Genomic DNA, 17,265 nt, shown 5'->3' with positions numbered 1-17,265 from the left:
CAGGACCCAGCGCTGCTCCGACACCGGCCCGCGAGCCCAGGCCGCCCCCGCCCGCCTGCAGCGCTCCGCAGCCTCGCACAGGCTGCGCCAGGGGAGGGGAGGGGACAGAAGAGGACGGACGACTCCTGCCGGGGCGAGCGCCCCCTCGCAGGCAGCCTCCCCCACCATGGGCCAACCGGGAGGAGCAGGACGGACCCTGCCGCGGCGCCGCTACCTTCTTCAGCTCCAGGTCCACAGGCGCCGCCATATTGCCTGCGCCTGCGCGGTGCAGCCGCGTGTCTGGGGTCCGCGCGCCTGCGCAGTGAGGGTCGCTGAGCCCAAGTCTACTACAGCCTGTCCCCGGCCGAGAGAGGAGCAAGGCCGAGCTCCGCCCCCGCTCGGAGCTGGGCGGGGCCGCGTATCAGGTCCAGGAGCTGCTGGCGCAGCGCGGGCGTGAGGTGGAGGTTTTCGCCCATCAGCGCGGCCCCGGCCCCGGCCCCGGCCCCGGCTCTCTACTCACTCGCCAGGTGCGGGAGCGGCTGAGCGCCCCGCCCTGCACCTGCTCCCGCTGCTTTCTGCGGTGTGACTTAGCTACAGGCGACCTAGCAGTGACCTGGGCCTGCAGCGCTCTCCGCAGCAGCAGCCGCAGGGGTTAAGGCCAGATCCTGGCCTGCTTGCAGCTCGGGTCCTGCCCTGTGCACTGAAGCAGAGTCTTTCCTGGTGGCCATCAGCGTGGAGCCCCTGAAGCCCAAGGGCAGCGCTGCGTGTCCCCAAGGAGCCGAGCCTGTGCTCGCGCCCGGACCACTGCAGGATTGTTTCTGTGGTAGACCCAACCCTGGCTCGGTGCTGCTAACAGCGGTGGGATTCCTGGCAAATGAACAAATTGTGTAGTGTAGCAAGTAAGCAGACAATAAAACAGAGGATGTTTGTGCACTCTGGACTGTGGACTTAGAAAATATGCAATTGCTTATTGAAATACGCTGCTATACCCTTGAGACAGGCAAGTAACAAAAATAGTATCTATTTTTTAAAAAGATATGGACTGATCCAAGGAAATTATGGTTCAGTAAATATTAGTCCAATACCAGGAAGAGCAGGGCTTTTAGAACCCTTGTAGATAAGCAAAGAAAAACCCTTCCTTTGCTCCCATAGCCTTACTTGCCATCTCCACACAATCATACGTGCACACAGACATCAGAAAGAGAAAAATTGCTTTTTTCTTGGATTTGAGTATGGGGCCGGGCCAAAGCTTGAGCTGCTACTGTCCATGCGCTGTGGACTTAGAAAATATGCAATTGCTTATTGAAATATGCTGTTATACCCTTGAGACAGGCGAGTAACAAAAATGGTATCTATTTCTGGGTATGTATCACGTTCATCAACCAACCAGGGCCCAGAAGTGGTATCATATGATTGTACATGTAATTATTAATGAGTGTATTATGCCATACATGTGTAGGGTTGTATCAGCCAATGTGAAGATTAGATCGCTGCCTGAGGAGCAGAAAGTCCAAGGGGTTATTATTTCTGCTCCCATTGAAGTCAGCGTGAGTTTTACGGTTGGCATCAAAGGGACCATTTTCTGCCTTAGACAAACCAGAAATGTCTTAAATGACAGAGTGGGTAAATCAAAAGGAACGAAAAAGCCTTTGCTGAGGGAAATGAATTTGATAAGAAATTCAGATCCACTCGCTAGTGACCAATATGCCGGGGTTTTGTGTTTTAATTCTCTTTGGAAGTTTGAACATGGTTCTGTGTCCCATAGAATGAGACAAAAGTGAAGGATCATGCGGTCACAGAGGACTTGTAGTCACAGAGAGCAGGTGAGATATAGGGGCCAGTTTGGTACAGTTTGTTTCACATTCGTGAGTGGGGTGGTGCAGTGCTTTGGGTATGTAGGCTAAACCAGAATGGTTCTGAGCTCTAGTGACTTTCCTTGAATTTACTGGAAGCAGTGGTTAGTACTGATCCATCCGTGTACCTAGGTTCTCATATGTCAAACAAGGGAAGGCATGAAGCCCACGTAGTGCACTTTCCATTTGTGTAGTACTACAGCACTGGGAAAAATGTAATCCTGACCAGGCAGTGATTGTCACACCCTGAAACATGAGCACTAACAGTTGTAATTTTAACATAACATAATTGCAAATATTATTTGCATACAGTATTCCTTTTTACATGGGAAATTTACTGAGCTACTTGTACCAATGAGTTCCATAGGTTAATGTGATGTTTCATTAAAGAAGTATTTGCCTTAACTTAAAATTTGTTGCTATTTGGCTTCATTGAAAAGAGCTCCAACTGATGCTGGTTGCCAGCAAATGCTTCCTATTTTTAAAAAGCAGGGCAGTCTTGGTCCAGTTCCCTGTGGACAGGTGTCCATCTCAAAGAAACTATCACTACCCCACATAAAAAACGTTAATTTTACTGGCAATCTCTGAATAGAGCCAGGAATTGAATAAATCACAGGGATTACACACTGTGCAGTCTCTCCAGCTCAGGGCTGAGATACATTGGCACCATTGAGTGGGAGAGTTTGTCCTGTGCTGCTTTACTCACCCTTTTTTGTGTGTAAGCAGCCTGCTTTGTTCATAACCTAGCACAGGGGTCCTCAACCTCCAGCCTGTGGGGCAAATCTGGCCCATGGAGCCATGACATCCAACCCATGGGGCTCTCATGGGTTGGAAAACTTGGCAGTGGGGAGCAGTGGAAGCTTCACACACCGGGTTCCAGCCTTGCTTGGCCATTGCAGCAAAGCGGGGACAGGACTGGGATGGCCCCCTGTACATCCAAATTGACCCAGGCTGCTCCCTCCCACCCACCCACCCACATGTCCAGTTTGGGACTGCTAGGCTGTGCTCCACAACATGTCCAATCAGAGCCAGGTTTCTGCCCTTCTCCCTACCCCACCAACATCTGGACTGGGACCAAGCTGCTCACCAGCCCCCACCCCAACCCCCACCCCCCTGCAAGCCCAGATTACTTCTCTACCTTCAGGGCTGCTCTGTCCCCCCCTGCATATCCAGACAGGGGCTGCTCTGCACTGCCTTTGCCCTGTGTGGATGGATCAGGGTCAGGATGCACAACCCCTACAGTCAGATCAGGCCCACCAGGCAGATCCAGCCCATGGAAGGACTTGGCACTGCCCATCTGGCCCGTGGCATGAAAAGATTGAACACCACTGGTTTAGCACTTTTCCCCTTCAGTAAAGCTGCAAAAACTAGGGATTTTAAAAACCTGCCAATGAAGAACAGCCATTTCCTTCATAGCCTTCCCTTGGCACCAGTACACTACAGAATTCTGCAGTGATGGGCCAAAATGATCTTATAAAACAGTATAATTGCAGTACGTGTGGTGCTTACTGGAGGTTACTGGGGTATGTCACCTCGAGCTCAGTGGGGAACTAAGCTAAGGAAGCAAATTTAAGGGCTCGCGTGGCAAGGTAGAGTGACAGTGTCCTGAAATCAACCCCAAGTCAGCCACTAGAAACTGACTAAAGGTGATAATGCAACACAAAGAATCCTATAAAACAGCTCCTTTGTTCTGAGGAACAGATCTGCTTTGTTTAAATGCTGTGAACTACAAAATTGCTTTTTCATGCAGGATGGTAACCAGGTAAAATACTCCCCAAAATATGCAGAGTGAGGAAGTGAGTTATAGCTGACAAATGCCAACAAGGCTGCTCCTAGCTGGAATGCTGGTACTTTATAAGCAAATCAACATTTCAAAAGACTTAATATTTGTATCTGCTGATCTGTAGCTGTGTAACAGACACAGGGCAGAATGGCATGTGAATGTGGGCTGTTTGTCTGATTACTCACCAGGAAAAGTGAGGGCAACCAGCCAGACCCACAGAAAAGATCCCTAAGACCAAAAGAATGCAGTTCAAAAAGGAACAGTTCAAAAAGTAGTAACAGGAGCTAAAAACAGAGCCAGACTGATGATTATTAATAATACTTTGCAGTTATACAAGGCCTGTCATCCAGACACAGAAGTGCTTTACAAAGGAGGACAGAGTCATTTCAGCCTTTACTGAAATGTAGCCATTTTTGCAGAGAAAAGTTGGAGCTGTTAACACTGCATAGCAGCAATTTATGGTCAGGAAGAATATGAAGTCCAATTGAAATTCCAGAAAGAATCTTAAGAGGCATTGTCAGAACTGCATATGTTGTATTTCAATGAGGAAGGTAGTGTTATTACTCCTAGAATGGTAAAAAAGGACAAAGAGATCTTTAATTACCAGTGGTTAGGGTTTCAGGTTAATGTCTTATCCAAAAGATGGTTGTTTCCAACTGCATGGTAACCCCTAGCACTATAATGGATTTAACACTGACTCAGAGGAAAGAGTGCCTGGTAATGAATCACATCATTTCCTATAGTACCAGAGTTTTCCTTGGAGCTCTCCCATCAAAGTATTAACCAAATACTTAACTTGTTAGACTTGATGTGATCATAATAAGGTTGTCACGGACTTTGAGACAAAGAAGCTAAAATTAAAATACCCCTAGTTCTGATTTGTAACTTGAACCAGTGGTGACTAGTGGTTAGCGAGAACAATTGGGACATCTCTATTTAAAAAGAGATCAAAGCAGGATCTTAGAAGTCAGACCTTCAAAACAATTCCCCAATACTGGAGTCACTGATCATGAACTGAGCATATCCTAGGTATGAATTGCTTAGAATCTGTCAGTAAGATTTACAAAAAAAGATCAGGCTTCATGCTGTGCTTGGTGTAAGAATAATTACAGTTCAGAGAAGAATTAGAGGAAAATTAAAACTGTCTGTATAAAAGGTGTAGTCCAGGCTAAACTGCCAAAGTAACCAGGTTTAAACACGGACATAATTCAGCTATGTTATAATGGGGGAGGGGGGTTGTCTACACAAGGAAGAGCACTAGATGCTATGACCCTGGCAAATGCCTAGCCTACAGCATGGTTTTTCATGTTTTCTGTCTGTTCATATGCTCAAGGACAAACCATATTATGACCAGTTTGTGCCACTACATGTTCTATTGGCCATGTTTGCACATGTTATTTTTATTAGGTAGCCATGGCCTGATGGATTCATTTCAACTATCAACACTACAGTTTGAGAGGGAATTTATCACCCTATCACTACCATCTGTGTAGCTCCTGTAGTGCTAGTAAGGACTGGATTCCAGTGTAGGCATGGTGCAGATGTTCCTTTCACCGTGTCACTTGGACTTGCTCCAAAATTCATGTCAGCTGCCAGTCTATCCAGCTCTCCTACAGTTGATATAGTACTGCAGTAAAAACCAGCATACCTGTAGATGCTTTAAAATACTGTATTGGTGGTAAAATATCCAGTGGAGTTAGGAAATGATTTAGCATCAGGAACATGACATGGATGGAACATGTTTACAGAAGTAATAGCAGAAAATCAGTGCTTGAAGCGATTCCGGAATTGGTGTACCTGATTTGTTTTGTCCTGACCATGAATGACCAGAAGACAAGAGATCAAGAGATAGAGACAGCACAGATGGGAGGATGAACAAATATGGAGGAGGCTCCAAACAGGCCCCAAAGTGCAGGAGAATTAATAGCACACACTCTGATTTATCAGACACTGTAAGCATATGAACTTATTCTCTGTAAACTGCAGTGATCTCAGAGCTACCCCTGACAGCTAGCTCCATCCAAGATACACACCAACCCAGATGTTGAGTGCCTATCCTCCTTTTTCCCAGCTGTCTGTCCCACTGCTGCATTTATCTGATCCTGGTGACTTCTGGTATAGTTCTTTCTGAGAAGGAAAGGAAAACTTGGGCTGAATAACAGGGAAAAAAAGTCCTGGAAACAAATTCTATAATATTGTGGCATAGCCTCCCAAGGGAAGCAGTAGAAGTCCCATTGGTTGAATCATAAACAATTTATAACTGACTGGACAAAAGAGTAAAGAAGGCACAGTAGGGAACAATGCACCAGCCCCAGGGGATGCCCTTGATGATCAAATACTTCTCTTCTAACTCCTATGTCCATGGGTCTATGAAAACTTGGGCCCGTGATGTTTTGATGATTATCCACTGAATGAGTGATAGCATCTGTCAGGCAAATGAAGCATTTGAATGTGTCAGTACAAGGTACCAAGACTTGGTCCAAGCAGCTGTCCTTCTCTCCCTTAGAACAGCTTTAGATGTTTCCAGAAAGCTCATGTGCACTAGCAGCTAATTAACCCTGGCTTCCCCAGCCTGGTCTGGTGCTTCAGCCACCCTCTGTATGGTTCACATCTCTGTGGCACAGTAACCTATTACAAGACAGTTTATAATTCTCAGAGATATTAATTCAAGCTGTTTGTAGACCCAGACAGGCATCACTGTATCAGATATTCACAAGATGAAGGGTTTTTTTGCAGCCCATAGGGCTAAAAACTTACCTTTTTATTAAAGGTAGGATTTTGGAGTGCAGGGTAGCCACCACTAAAAACAAAGGGCAGCTGCTTGAGTTCAGTTCAACCTCCATTATCTGCAAGTGAAGCTTCTGCTGCTGCCTTTAGAGCTCATTCCACAAATGTATTACCCTCTGCATCCTAAACAGCTTCTGAGTTCTCAGAGAGCCCAGTGCCCTCTACTCTCTGGACTTATGTTTGTGCTATCTTATTTTCAAGCCTTGACACTTACCACACAGCTGCATGGTATTTATCTAATCTGAAATCCTATATCAGCTCTGTTCCTCATTTCTGGACCTTTCCTGCTTCATTTACCCCTTTCCTAGTCTTTGCTATTCCGAACTACCTTCAAACCTCCGGTAAACCTGATAAGCTAAACTGGGGGATAGCCACACACAATCCTGGCTAGCAGTGTACATAAAGAAAACTCAGCACTTGACAAGCAAAGCTTGAATCTCTATGATTGTTCTTAGGCAATTTACTATTAAGTACATTCTGATCCAGTTTTAAAGCTCTAGGCCTGATTCTGACAGGTGCTGAGTAGTATCAGATACTCAGCACTTTCCATTAGTAGGCATTGTTTGTGAGAGCAGTTCAGGAACTGGGAATTCCAGCCCATAAGAAGAAGCCGATGGTTGTTCATTTGCATCCCATTACACAGAACACTTCACCAAGTCACCACACACCTCCTGGGTGACTGAGCTGCTGAAGTGAGCCAAAAGGGCCAGGTGTATTTGTGCATGTGCCTGTGTGTTTCTTGTGTGTTTTTTCAAGCCTGAAGCATTCAGGAACCCCAGAAGACGTGGCATCACAGGAGCATGAACTCTGGGCAAGTCTTAGAAAATCATGTGGATGGAGTTAGGTAAAATAGGAGGCTTTTAATCCTTACCAAGGAATGTGTTATACAAAGAATACACTGTATGACCTCTAGGTTACACCAGCCCCCTCAAAATCATATCTCATTAGAAGGAAGACAGGAAGGAGCCATATCCCCTGCTCTCTACCTAAGTAAAAGAAAGGCTGGGCCAGAGTTCAGACCTGGATCTGAACTTCCCTAACAAGTGTGGAGCAATTGGCTCTGGTATATATACTAGGCCCGTGGAGCTGGTGGAAATCAATTGCAGATCTGGGTCTAGATGGATCCCAATCCAAACTTCCTCAGAGTTCAAGGGCGTTTAGCCCTAGTGATTTGGTTTGGGGCTATTTCTAATGTAAAAGGGTAGATGTTACCCTGTGCTACAATGAATCCAGATAGCAGATTGAGATTAGGTGATAGTACTTGTGCTGGCTATTCTGGGAATGGTGCAATAGAAGCTAGTATTCCAGAATCCTGGGATTTAAAATGGCATGCAGTGGAACTTTAATAACCCACAGGCTGTGGAATTAATCCTAAAATACCCCGGTTCCCTGCAATGTTTTAGTAGTGCAGTCTCTAGTGACTTGCTTCTTGAAAGATGATGGGATCCATTAAGAGGAATCAGCCTGTGCTCTGGGAAGTTTCTCTGATACCCAAGAGAAAGAGAGGGTATTGGCTACTATTCTCCCAGGACACAGAGCAGTTTGCTGACCTCTGTTCAGGAGCCCCTTTTCCAGATCAACACGTTGTGCTACCCGGATTTAACCTGGGGCTATAATAGCGCCATCAATACCCATCAGTATCTGACCCATAGCGTGAGTTTCTCCTCCACCACGGGATGTGTCTACTTGGGTCTATTGCTTCTCACCACTGCAAAGAGTTGCCGCCACTCTGCCACCACCAGGGGTTGATAATGTTGCTCCGTATCAGGGGCTGCCCTTATTCCTCTTCACATCACCTATGCAACCCCAGCTATTTGAAACCCTGACCTGCTGAACAACAGGCTCAGGACTTTCAGCTTTTTTACAAATAGAAGAAAACAAGTATGTACCTGAACCCACCACAGGGAGTTCTGCTCACAAACTTTCCCTTAAAGATCTGATGGCCAAATACACAGCTATCCAGGGAGTAATTCTCATCCAGATTCTCCCCTGCTTTCCATACACATTCTTCATGACGGAATTGAAGGTCACCCTGCTGAAGACCTCTGTATGCAGTGAGTGCTGACCTCTCAGAGATCTTTGTGCAACCTTCCATTTGCAATATTTGCATGTCAACAAACTGCAGGTTTGGAAGGGAGGACCTATGGTCACTTAAGAGATCTGATCGCACTGGCCCTTCGCATTTGCACACTGTACCTACAAACCATAAAAACAGGCACAAGTAACCCCCAAACCTCTGAACATGCGCACAATAGAGGAGAAATATGCAAAGTTACCATAAGGGACATAACCACAGAATGTGTGCCACAAGCAGGGTTACAAAAGTCTTAGATTTTCTGCAGGAAAGATATTCTGATTTGGAGCCAACTCTAGAGAGAAACATGGAAGCTGTGGAAGAAACTTCTCCTGGCCCAGGTGGCAAAGTGACCTGGAAAAGGAACATGCCTCCTGCGCACAGCTATAGCTCCTCTGTTGCAGGCAAAAAGAGGCACAGAGGAAGCACAAAATGACAGCAACATAAACCCAGAAATTAGGACTTCTGTGGCCAGAGGTCCCAGGGGCTGGGGATTTCTGTGACAGTTATTCCCAAATGCAAACTCTGCAGCCTGGAATTCACAGGTCTCTAATCAATCAGGTTTATTTTAATGCTCCTTTTGGCATCACTGGGTGTGTCTACATATCCAGTAATGCATCGTAGTTACTAGGCATTACATTTAGTACTTGGATAACCAGGTACTAAATCAATGTGCAGTAACTGGCACTACAGTGCAGTAGCTCTGGCACACAGGTTTTTACAGATGCTAACTGCGTAGTAGCTTAATACTATTATGAAGTAGTGTATTAGTACAGGTTTTACTGTGCAGTGTTATGCTACTGTGCAGTTAGCAGCTCATGTACATGTACCCACTGACATCCTGATGCTTTTTAGTGAGGCTGAGGGAAGCTCAGCTGCAGAGCTGCTGTGGACAGAGCATCATAACTGTAAAATGAACTGCACAGGTTGCTTCTGAGGACGTTCAGAGCCACCAAAGATGCGCTAAGTTATATAAGACCTTGGTTACCTGACAGTAGGAATCCTGGTGGCTTGATGTTGGAGCATTCCTCATCTCTTAGACTCTGACTGGGGTCCAAGATACCAGATCAGTCATCTGCAATTGAAACTGGGGCACACAGAGGTTTCATATTCATATTCATAGATTCATAGATGTTAGGGCCGGAAGGGACCTCAATAGATCATCGAGTCCGACCCCCTGCATAGGCAGGAAAGAGTGCTGGGTCTAGATGACCCCAGCTAGATGCATATCCAACCTCCTCTTGAAGACCCCCAGGGTAGGGGAGAGCACCACCTCCCTTGGGAGCCCGTTCCAGACCTTGGCCACTCGAACTGTGAAGAAGTTCTTCCTAATGTCCAGTCTAAATCTGCTCTCTGCTAGCTTGTGGCCATTATTTCTTGTAACTCCTGGGGGCGCCTTGGTGAATAAAACCTCACCAATTCCCTTCTGTGCCCCCGTGATGAACTTATAGGCAGCCACAAGGTCGCCTCTCAACCTTCTCTTGCGGAGGCTGAAAAGGTCCAGTTTCTCTAGTCTCTCCTCATAGGGCTTGGTCTGCAGGCCCTTAACCATATCAGTGGCCCTTCTCTGGACCCTCTCCAGGTTATCTGCATCCCTCTTGAAGTGCGGTGCCCAGAATTGCACGCAGTACTCCAACTGCGGTCTGACCAGCACCCGATAGAGGGGAAGTATCACCTCTTTGGATCTATTCGTCATGCATCTGCTGATGCATGATAAAGTGCCATTGGCTTTTCTGATGGCTTCGTCACACTGCCGACTCATGTTCATCTTGGAGTCCACTAGGACTCCAAGATCCTTTTCCACTTCTGTGCCACCCAGCAGGTCATTACCTAGGCAGTAGGTGTGCTGGACATTTTTCCTCCTTAGGTGCAGCACTTTGCATTTCTCCTTGTTGAATTGCATTCAGTTGTTTTCTGCCCAGTTGTTCAACCTGTCCAGGTCTGCTTGCAGCTGTTCCCTGCCCTCCGGCGTGTCCACTTCTCCCCACAGCTTTGTGTCATCCGCAAACTTGGACAGAGTACACTTCACTCTCTCGTCCAAGTCGCTGATGAAGACATTAAAGAGTATCGGTCCAAGTACCGAGCCCTGCGGGACCCCACTGCCCACACCCTTCCAGGTCGAAACCGACCCATCCACCACGACTCTCTGGGTGCGACCCTCTAGCCAATTCGCCACCCACCGGACTGTGTAGTCATCCAAGTCACAGCCTCTTAACTTGTTCACCAGTATGGGGTGGGATACCATATCAAAGGCCTTCCTGCAGTCTAAGTACACGACATCCACCCCTCCTCCTGTGTCCAGGCGTTTCGTAACCTGGTCATAAAAGGAGACTAGATTAGTCAGGCACGATCTGCCTGCTACGAACCCGTGCTGGTTGCCCCTCAGCATAATTTGTCCTGCTGGGCTCTCGCAAATGTGAGCCTTGATAATGTTTTCAAAGACTTTGCCAAGGATGGAGGTGAGACTGTCTGGCCTATAGTTGCCTGGGTCCTCCTTCCTCCCCTTCTTGAAAATGGGGACCACATTGGCCCTTTTCCAGTCCTCCGGGACTTGGCCCATGCGCCACGAGCGTTGAAATATTCCTGCCAGTGGCTGTGCAATGACGTCGGCCAGTGCCTTCAGTACCCTCGGATGGAGCTCATCTGGGCCTGCCGACTTAAAGGTATCCAGTTCTTCCAAGTGACTCTGCACCATCTCAGGGTCTACGCATGGTAGTCTGGCGCCTTGCTGCTGCCTCTCTACAACCCCAGTGAGAGACTTACAACCCCAGTGAGAGGTGAAGGAACTTACCTGAGGGCACAAAATGAGTCAGTAGCAGAGCTATTAAGGAACCTCAGGAATTCCCACACCCAGACCCCTACTGTGAACCATGGACCTCATTGCCTGCTGGCTTTTCAGTAAACTGGTTTTATCAGGAAGTGTTGTGGCCAGTGACACACGGGGGATTTTTGCTGCATTCCTGGCTTTGACTCCATGTTCTAGGAGGTGAGTGCAGGGCTGTGCAGCCTGAAAGTAGTGGGAGGCTGGAGCTTGCATTCCTGATGACCTCGGTCTGCAGTTTCATCCAGCATATAGCTTGGCAGGCTCCCTTTGTACTCTACTCCTGTTCTGGCAGGAGTTCAAGGGGTGGGTGTCATGCCTGCTGGAAAAGCTGATGAAACTGAAGGCTCTGAACCCCGTGGGGTGTGGCATGATCAAGTCAGTGCATTCAGGACCTCTGAGTGATTGGAAATCTATTTAGCCTGCTGGTACTTGAAATGGCTCCTGGGATTTGAGGCGGGACAGAGGCCGCACTCCGGAGTTTCTCTTGTACTGGCTCAGGTTCACCCAGGCACCTGTAGCGGTGCTGTGGCTCAGGGGTGGGGAAGACCCCTTTGGTGAACAAATGCAGGCAGTCGCCACGCTGGCTCCTTGGTGCTGCAGCCACCACTGCCACTCCACGCACTGCCACTGCACATTCCAGAGCGGGGCTGGCTGCCCAGCTCCAACTGAGAGGCCAGAGGAGGGCTCGGTCGTCATGGAAACCAGACTCCCCATGGAAAGGTCACATATTTGGTGCAGTTGTAATCTGGGCACCTCCAGAAATGTAACATTTTCCCCATTTTGATGCTGCTGGCTTGGTTCCCAAAGTGCTATGGAGAAAAGCTGTAATGAGAGGGTGGCTGCTGTGTGGCTGCCCTAACGCAGGCAGCGACAGGGGCATGGCTGCAGCTTCCTGGGCTGAGCTCACTTGCTCCCAGGGACAATGTTAGTACAGAGAAGCCTTCTGAGATCATTTTGTGGAGGTATCTGAAATGTACTGGCTTTGCTTTTCCCCTCCTATGCAAGCTGCCCCAGCAGTTCTAAGGCAGACAAGGTTCTTTGGGTGCATCCGATATCTTTTATTAGACCAATTTAAATATTTGGAAAACTTCTTCATAGCAAGCTTTCAGGCACAAACACCCTTCGTCAGGCTGAGGAAGTGTCTGCAGATGGTCTGTGCTCTTCCTGGATGAAGTGGTAAAGTAGCTAAAGGCCAGTAAATGTGCAAGAAAGCCAGTCAGTTAAAATGTAAATTAAGGTGGTCAGTAGGTGAGAGATTTAAAATGTAAATTGACTACCTCAATTTACATTTTAACTGATTGGCTTTCTTGCAGATGTACTGGCCTCTGACAGCATTACCACTCCATCCAGGAAGAGCACAGACCATCTGTGGGGTGTTCAACCTCCAGCCTGGGGTGTTCAACCTCCAGCCTGTGAAGCCATATCATCAGGCTCATGTGTCTTCCCATGAGTCTGAAAATTTGGCATCAGGGGAGTGATGGCAGCATTAATAGCAGCTCCCATGCTTCCAAATTTCTGGACCCATGAGAAGCCCTGTGGGCCAGATGACACAGCCCTATGTGCTGGATAGTGTTGGCATGCTGTGGGACCAGTATTAGGCTGGCATACAGCCAGATCCAACATGTAGGGTTGGGTCAGTACCTGGCCAGATATGGCCTGTGGGGTCAGGTCAGCATATAGTTGGACTCAATGCAGTGACTGAAATGGTGAGTGGTTAGATCTAATGCACAAGATCAGGTTGCGCTTGTTGTTGGTCCAGTGCCCACAGCAGATCACATTCATGGACTGACCCATTTTGCCATTCCTGTATGGTATATCCAGCCTGTGAACTAGCCCCACATCACTCATCCAGCCCACACGGACAGAAGGTTGAACACCACTGCACCAGAGAACAGAGGACAGTACATCTACATTTACATGAGAAGGAGCTGACTGATTCTGCCCCAGAGAAAGCAGCCAGCCTGCTGGACAAATGCTATGCTAAGGGCAGAAACAGAGAGAAGAGAGGGCAAAGGTGGCTTTAAATCACCTTTCTGCCTGCCACAATGTGGAGCTCTATGAGAACTTGTTCAACCCTTGGAGTAAGAGCCTAAAGATTGCAATCATGTAAACTCTGACTGCATGTGGTTCTAAGGGCTTACAATGGCTGCAGACTTGATTGCTGGCTCTAGCCATGGCAAAGTTGATTGATGTGAAGACCTTATACTGTCTTCTTCTGGGCACCTCCTTGCATAGAAGCTATTTGCCTTACAGTAACAGAGAACTGAACTAGTTTGTTTCTAATACCAGGCACATCACAAACAAGCCCAGAAATTCAATCATTGCTTACATGGATTAACTGTTAACACAGCCTGGATCAGACCAGCTTAGAGGGAGCTGTTGCTGTTGACTTTTTTCAACCACTGGGTCCTTTCCAAAGGATAGTCTGGGTGTATGAAGTTTTCACCCTTCTCTTTGCCAGGTTGCTTATTCTACTCCTCCTTCACCAAGGCAGGAAGCTCTGTCATGCCTGTTCACAAGACCTACCCATTCTTGCACTCAGTCAGATCTGAAGTTCCATAATTCTTCTCAAATGCCAAATAAAATGAAAGTTACAAAACCCCACTCCAGAAAAGCCACACTTTTCATATCTGGTTCCACTTGTTAAACAATTTTCGTAGTGATTGATTTAAACTTTGGCACCATTTCTAATTGTAGGACAAAGCAACTCTGACACCTGCCTCTAATCGTAGGGCAACATTTTGTCATACTATAAAAACAGTACCCTGGGCAACACTCCCCCATACTGGGGGGGGGAGGGGGACAGGGGGGACAAATTAACTCTTCGCAGTTGCTTTTGTTTTGAAGCCAGAAAGCATTTTATCTTGGCACCAGGTAACTGTCTACACAGAAGATTATATTTATGGTCTGAGCCTTCACAGGGTTGAAGATGAACTCAGAGCAGAAATGAAGCTTTCACTTTGCCTCAGAATCAGACATCCCAGACACGTGTGAACAGCAGCTACTAAATTTGGGCTGGAAGAAATATGGAAACCATGACTTGGACTCTGTTGACTGTCTGTATCCTACACCCACATAGCCAGTCTCTGGGGAACAACCCATGCACACCCATTCGTGAAGTGCTGAATCTTTGGATGGATCCCCTTACCACATTATGCCTCTAGGTTAATAAAGCTTGTGATCTCCTACAAAAAAGCCTTCTATTTTAACTAACAATATTGGGGAGTCCTATTGTCACAGCTAGAGCTAGGGATGCTTTAGGTTTAAATGGGTCTATCCCACTCAAATCCCTATTCCTATCTAGCCCTGGTAGCAAAAGAGAATGAGAGAAAACACAGTTATGGTTAAGCAATTTCACCCATTTTTTAAACTTTGAATGACTCATTCTGATGATAGGCACTGGACTGACACATCTGGAGACTGAAGTTCCCTTGGTAGTTTTCCCTGGTTATCCACTTCACTGGCAGTGGCCGACTCCTGTCGCAATGACAATATGCTTGGGTGCACACAGAAGTGACAGATTAGTTCAGTTCATTTGTGTTCATACACTCTTTAATCACTATGCACAGACTGTCACTAGCACTGTGAGTTTTTGTCAAGTGGATACTAGTCTACTACCAAGTAGGTTGTAGCCATCACTAGGGTACAGGCCCATAGTTAGCAATAACTTTTGGCTTCAGTCAGCCTGGGCTGGGTTTGAGAAGGTTTCAGAGTCCATTACTAAGTTAAGTTTCTGAGCCATTCATTACTGTTTCCCACCCACAGCAAAAATTAACATAAAAATTTCAGATGTCTGCAGAAAGACATCCTATTAGCTGTCTGAGTGATCTCCCCTGCCTGCCAACCAAGGAGTGTTCTTGGATATAGATAGACAAGCATTTGTCTGGCAGAAAGCGGGGAAAGCAGATGGTTAAACCTCACACTCACTCTCATCAGCTTTAAACAATTACAGTGGATGCAAAAATGCTGCTAACACGTAAGAAAAGGTGATGGTGCTGGAGTGGTATGCTGAGAAATCATTAAAGCAGCAATTAAAGAATGTAAACAGGAACTAGAGGTCTGAACCCCACAAATGCAAGAGCTGGAGAAGTAGTAGAGTCAGAGCAGCTTGTGAATTATAGGAATTCATACAAGCATACAAAAGTAGGACTGGAAGGGACCTCACAAGGTCATCTAGTTCAGCCCCCATGCTCAAGGCAGGATCATCCCAGACAAGTGTCAGTCCAACTTGTTCTTAAAAATTTCCAGGGAATTCCAATAGCTTGTTCCAGTTGTAGACCACTCTGATAGTCAGAAAGTTCCTCCTAATCTCCAACCTAAATGTCCTCTCCTGCAGTTTGAAGCCATTGCTCCTAGACCTGTCCCCTACAGCCATAGAAAAAAGCCCATCCCCATCCTCTCTCTAACTGCTCTTCAGGTATTTCAAGACTGTTATAAAATCACCCATCAATCATCTCTTCTCCAGACTAAATAACTTTTCATCTTTTCCTCATAAGTTTTGCCTCCCATGCCTCTAATCATTTATGAATTAAAAAAAATCTGTTGTTCTTTCTTTGAGGAACTATTTAGAGTAATTCTGCAACCTGGGAAGGCTGAGAAAGAATGCATACTTAACTTAATTGCTTCTCACATGTCCTCTGTCAGTCAGAGAGAGGCAGTTAACTATGTTTCTCTGAAGTCAGGCAGAAGGCAGGGCAGGGTGGTACAAAGATGCTTTAACACAGCTACCTAATCTCTACTTTGGATAGCACTACACACAGTCAACAACTTGTCTTTAGATGCCACCCTTCTGCCTTCTTTCAGTCAGAGTGAGAAGTCTCTCTGTTGGCTTCATCTTCAAGATTACTAGGTGTGGGTGCCCATTTCTACTTGCATATGTTCTATTCACTGAATAAACACCTGAACATGTTATTCATCCAAGAAAGATATAAATATTATGCTGGTCCCTGGTTTGACACATCAGTGCCAAAAATGGCCTCTTAAATGGAGTACTAGTGACATTTCTGAGGTTTAGGATTTGAGAAAGCTATTCCTTTAAAATCTGGGATCCATACCTTTCCAGTACTATTAGCCTCCTATATCTATCTACACTTGCCAAATAGAGATCATGAACCTTAATATTATTTCATCTTTTTTCATAATTTTATTTTTTCTCACTTGGTTCCTGACCTTTTAGAGGCTGCTATCTTGAGATTCATTACAAATTGTAATTATTGTGTCATACTTGCAAAATTTTAAAATGACATGACACTGGCATTTTATGAAGCATCAGGTACTAGAAACACTTGAAGAACAATGTTGCTCCAAGCTAAATACCATGCTGAGCACCAACTTTGTGGAAATGGGTTGGCCAGCTTAGCACACCAGCATGAAAGGTATGGTTGATAAACTTTAGCAGCAAAACAGTCTAGAGAAAAGTATATTTCCTGTAGGGAAACAGCCAGCTTTCTCTGCTTTGACTCTGTTACAGTCATTAGCTCATTTTGCTTTCAGGCAGCTCCCCAGAATAAGCTTCAAGAGGAAACATGACCAAGTTTGAGTTGTTTTATTGTAAGCAGGGGTGGGCAAAATGCAGCCCGGGGGCCAGATGCCACCCGCCGGGCCATTCTATCCAAGCCATGGGGCCCCTAAAAAATTTAGAAAATTAATATTCATCTGCCCTGGGCTGCCTGCCATACGGCCTTCACTGGCTTGCCAAAACTCAGTAAGTGGCCCTCTGCCCAAAATAATTGCCCACCCGTTGTAAAGTCTGAACCAGTTCTGGAAGACTGGTCTGGAAGAATGCATGCCCACTAGGGCCTCAGGAATCTGACAAGCCTAGGAAATCCAGCCTGCTGTGAGTGGGAGAGAAGCCTTGGCCTCCTCAGGAATACCAAAAAACTTTGGAGTTGTAATGGGGGGTCCTGAAGAACATATTGATGGCTAGTCCTCCCCTTAATTTTTGACTCCTGAACTTTTTGATTTC

At 46.5% G+C, this 17,265-nt stretch overlaps 1 protein-coding gene across 1 annotated transcript in view; it reads right to left on the bottom strand.

The window, feature by feature from the left end:
- The window catches only part of PFDN1 (prefoldin subunit 1), a 60,628-nt gene extending 60,308 nt beyond the window's left edge, over positions 1-320 (bottom strand). The window contains exon 1 of the mRNA XM_006261780.3: positions 215-320. Coding sequence (XP_006261842.1) covers positions 215-247 — 33 coding nt within the window. The 5' untranslated portion in view covers positions 248-320. The remainder of the gene's footprint in view (positions 1-214) is intronic.
- Positions 321-17,265: the final 16,945 nt, after the last annotated feature.

Source organism: Alligator mississippiensis, chromosome 9 (assembly GCF_030867095.1).
Source record: "Alligator mississippiensis isolate rAllMis1 chromosome 9, rAllMis1, whole genome shotgun sequence".
Classification (NCBI taxonomy): domain Eukaryota; kingdom Metazoa; phylum Chordata; order Crocodylia; family Alligatoridae; genus Alligator; species Alligator mississippiensis.
The sequence above is the reverse complement of the archived record's forward strand: the minus strand, read 5'-3'. Positions and strand labels throughout refer to the sequence as shown.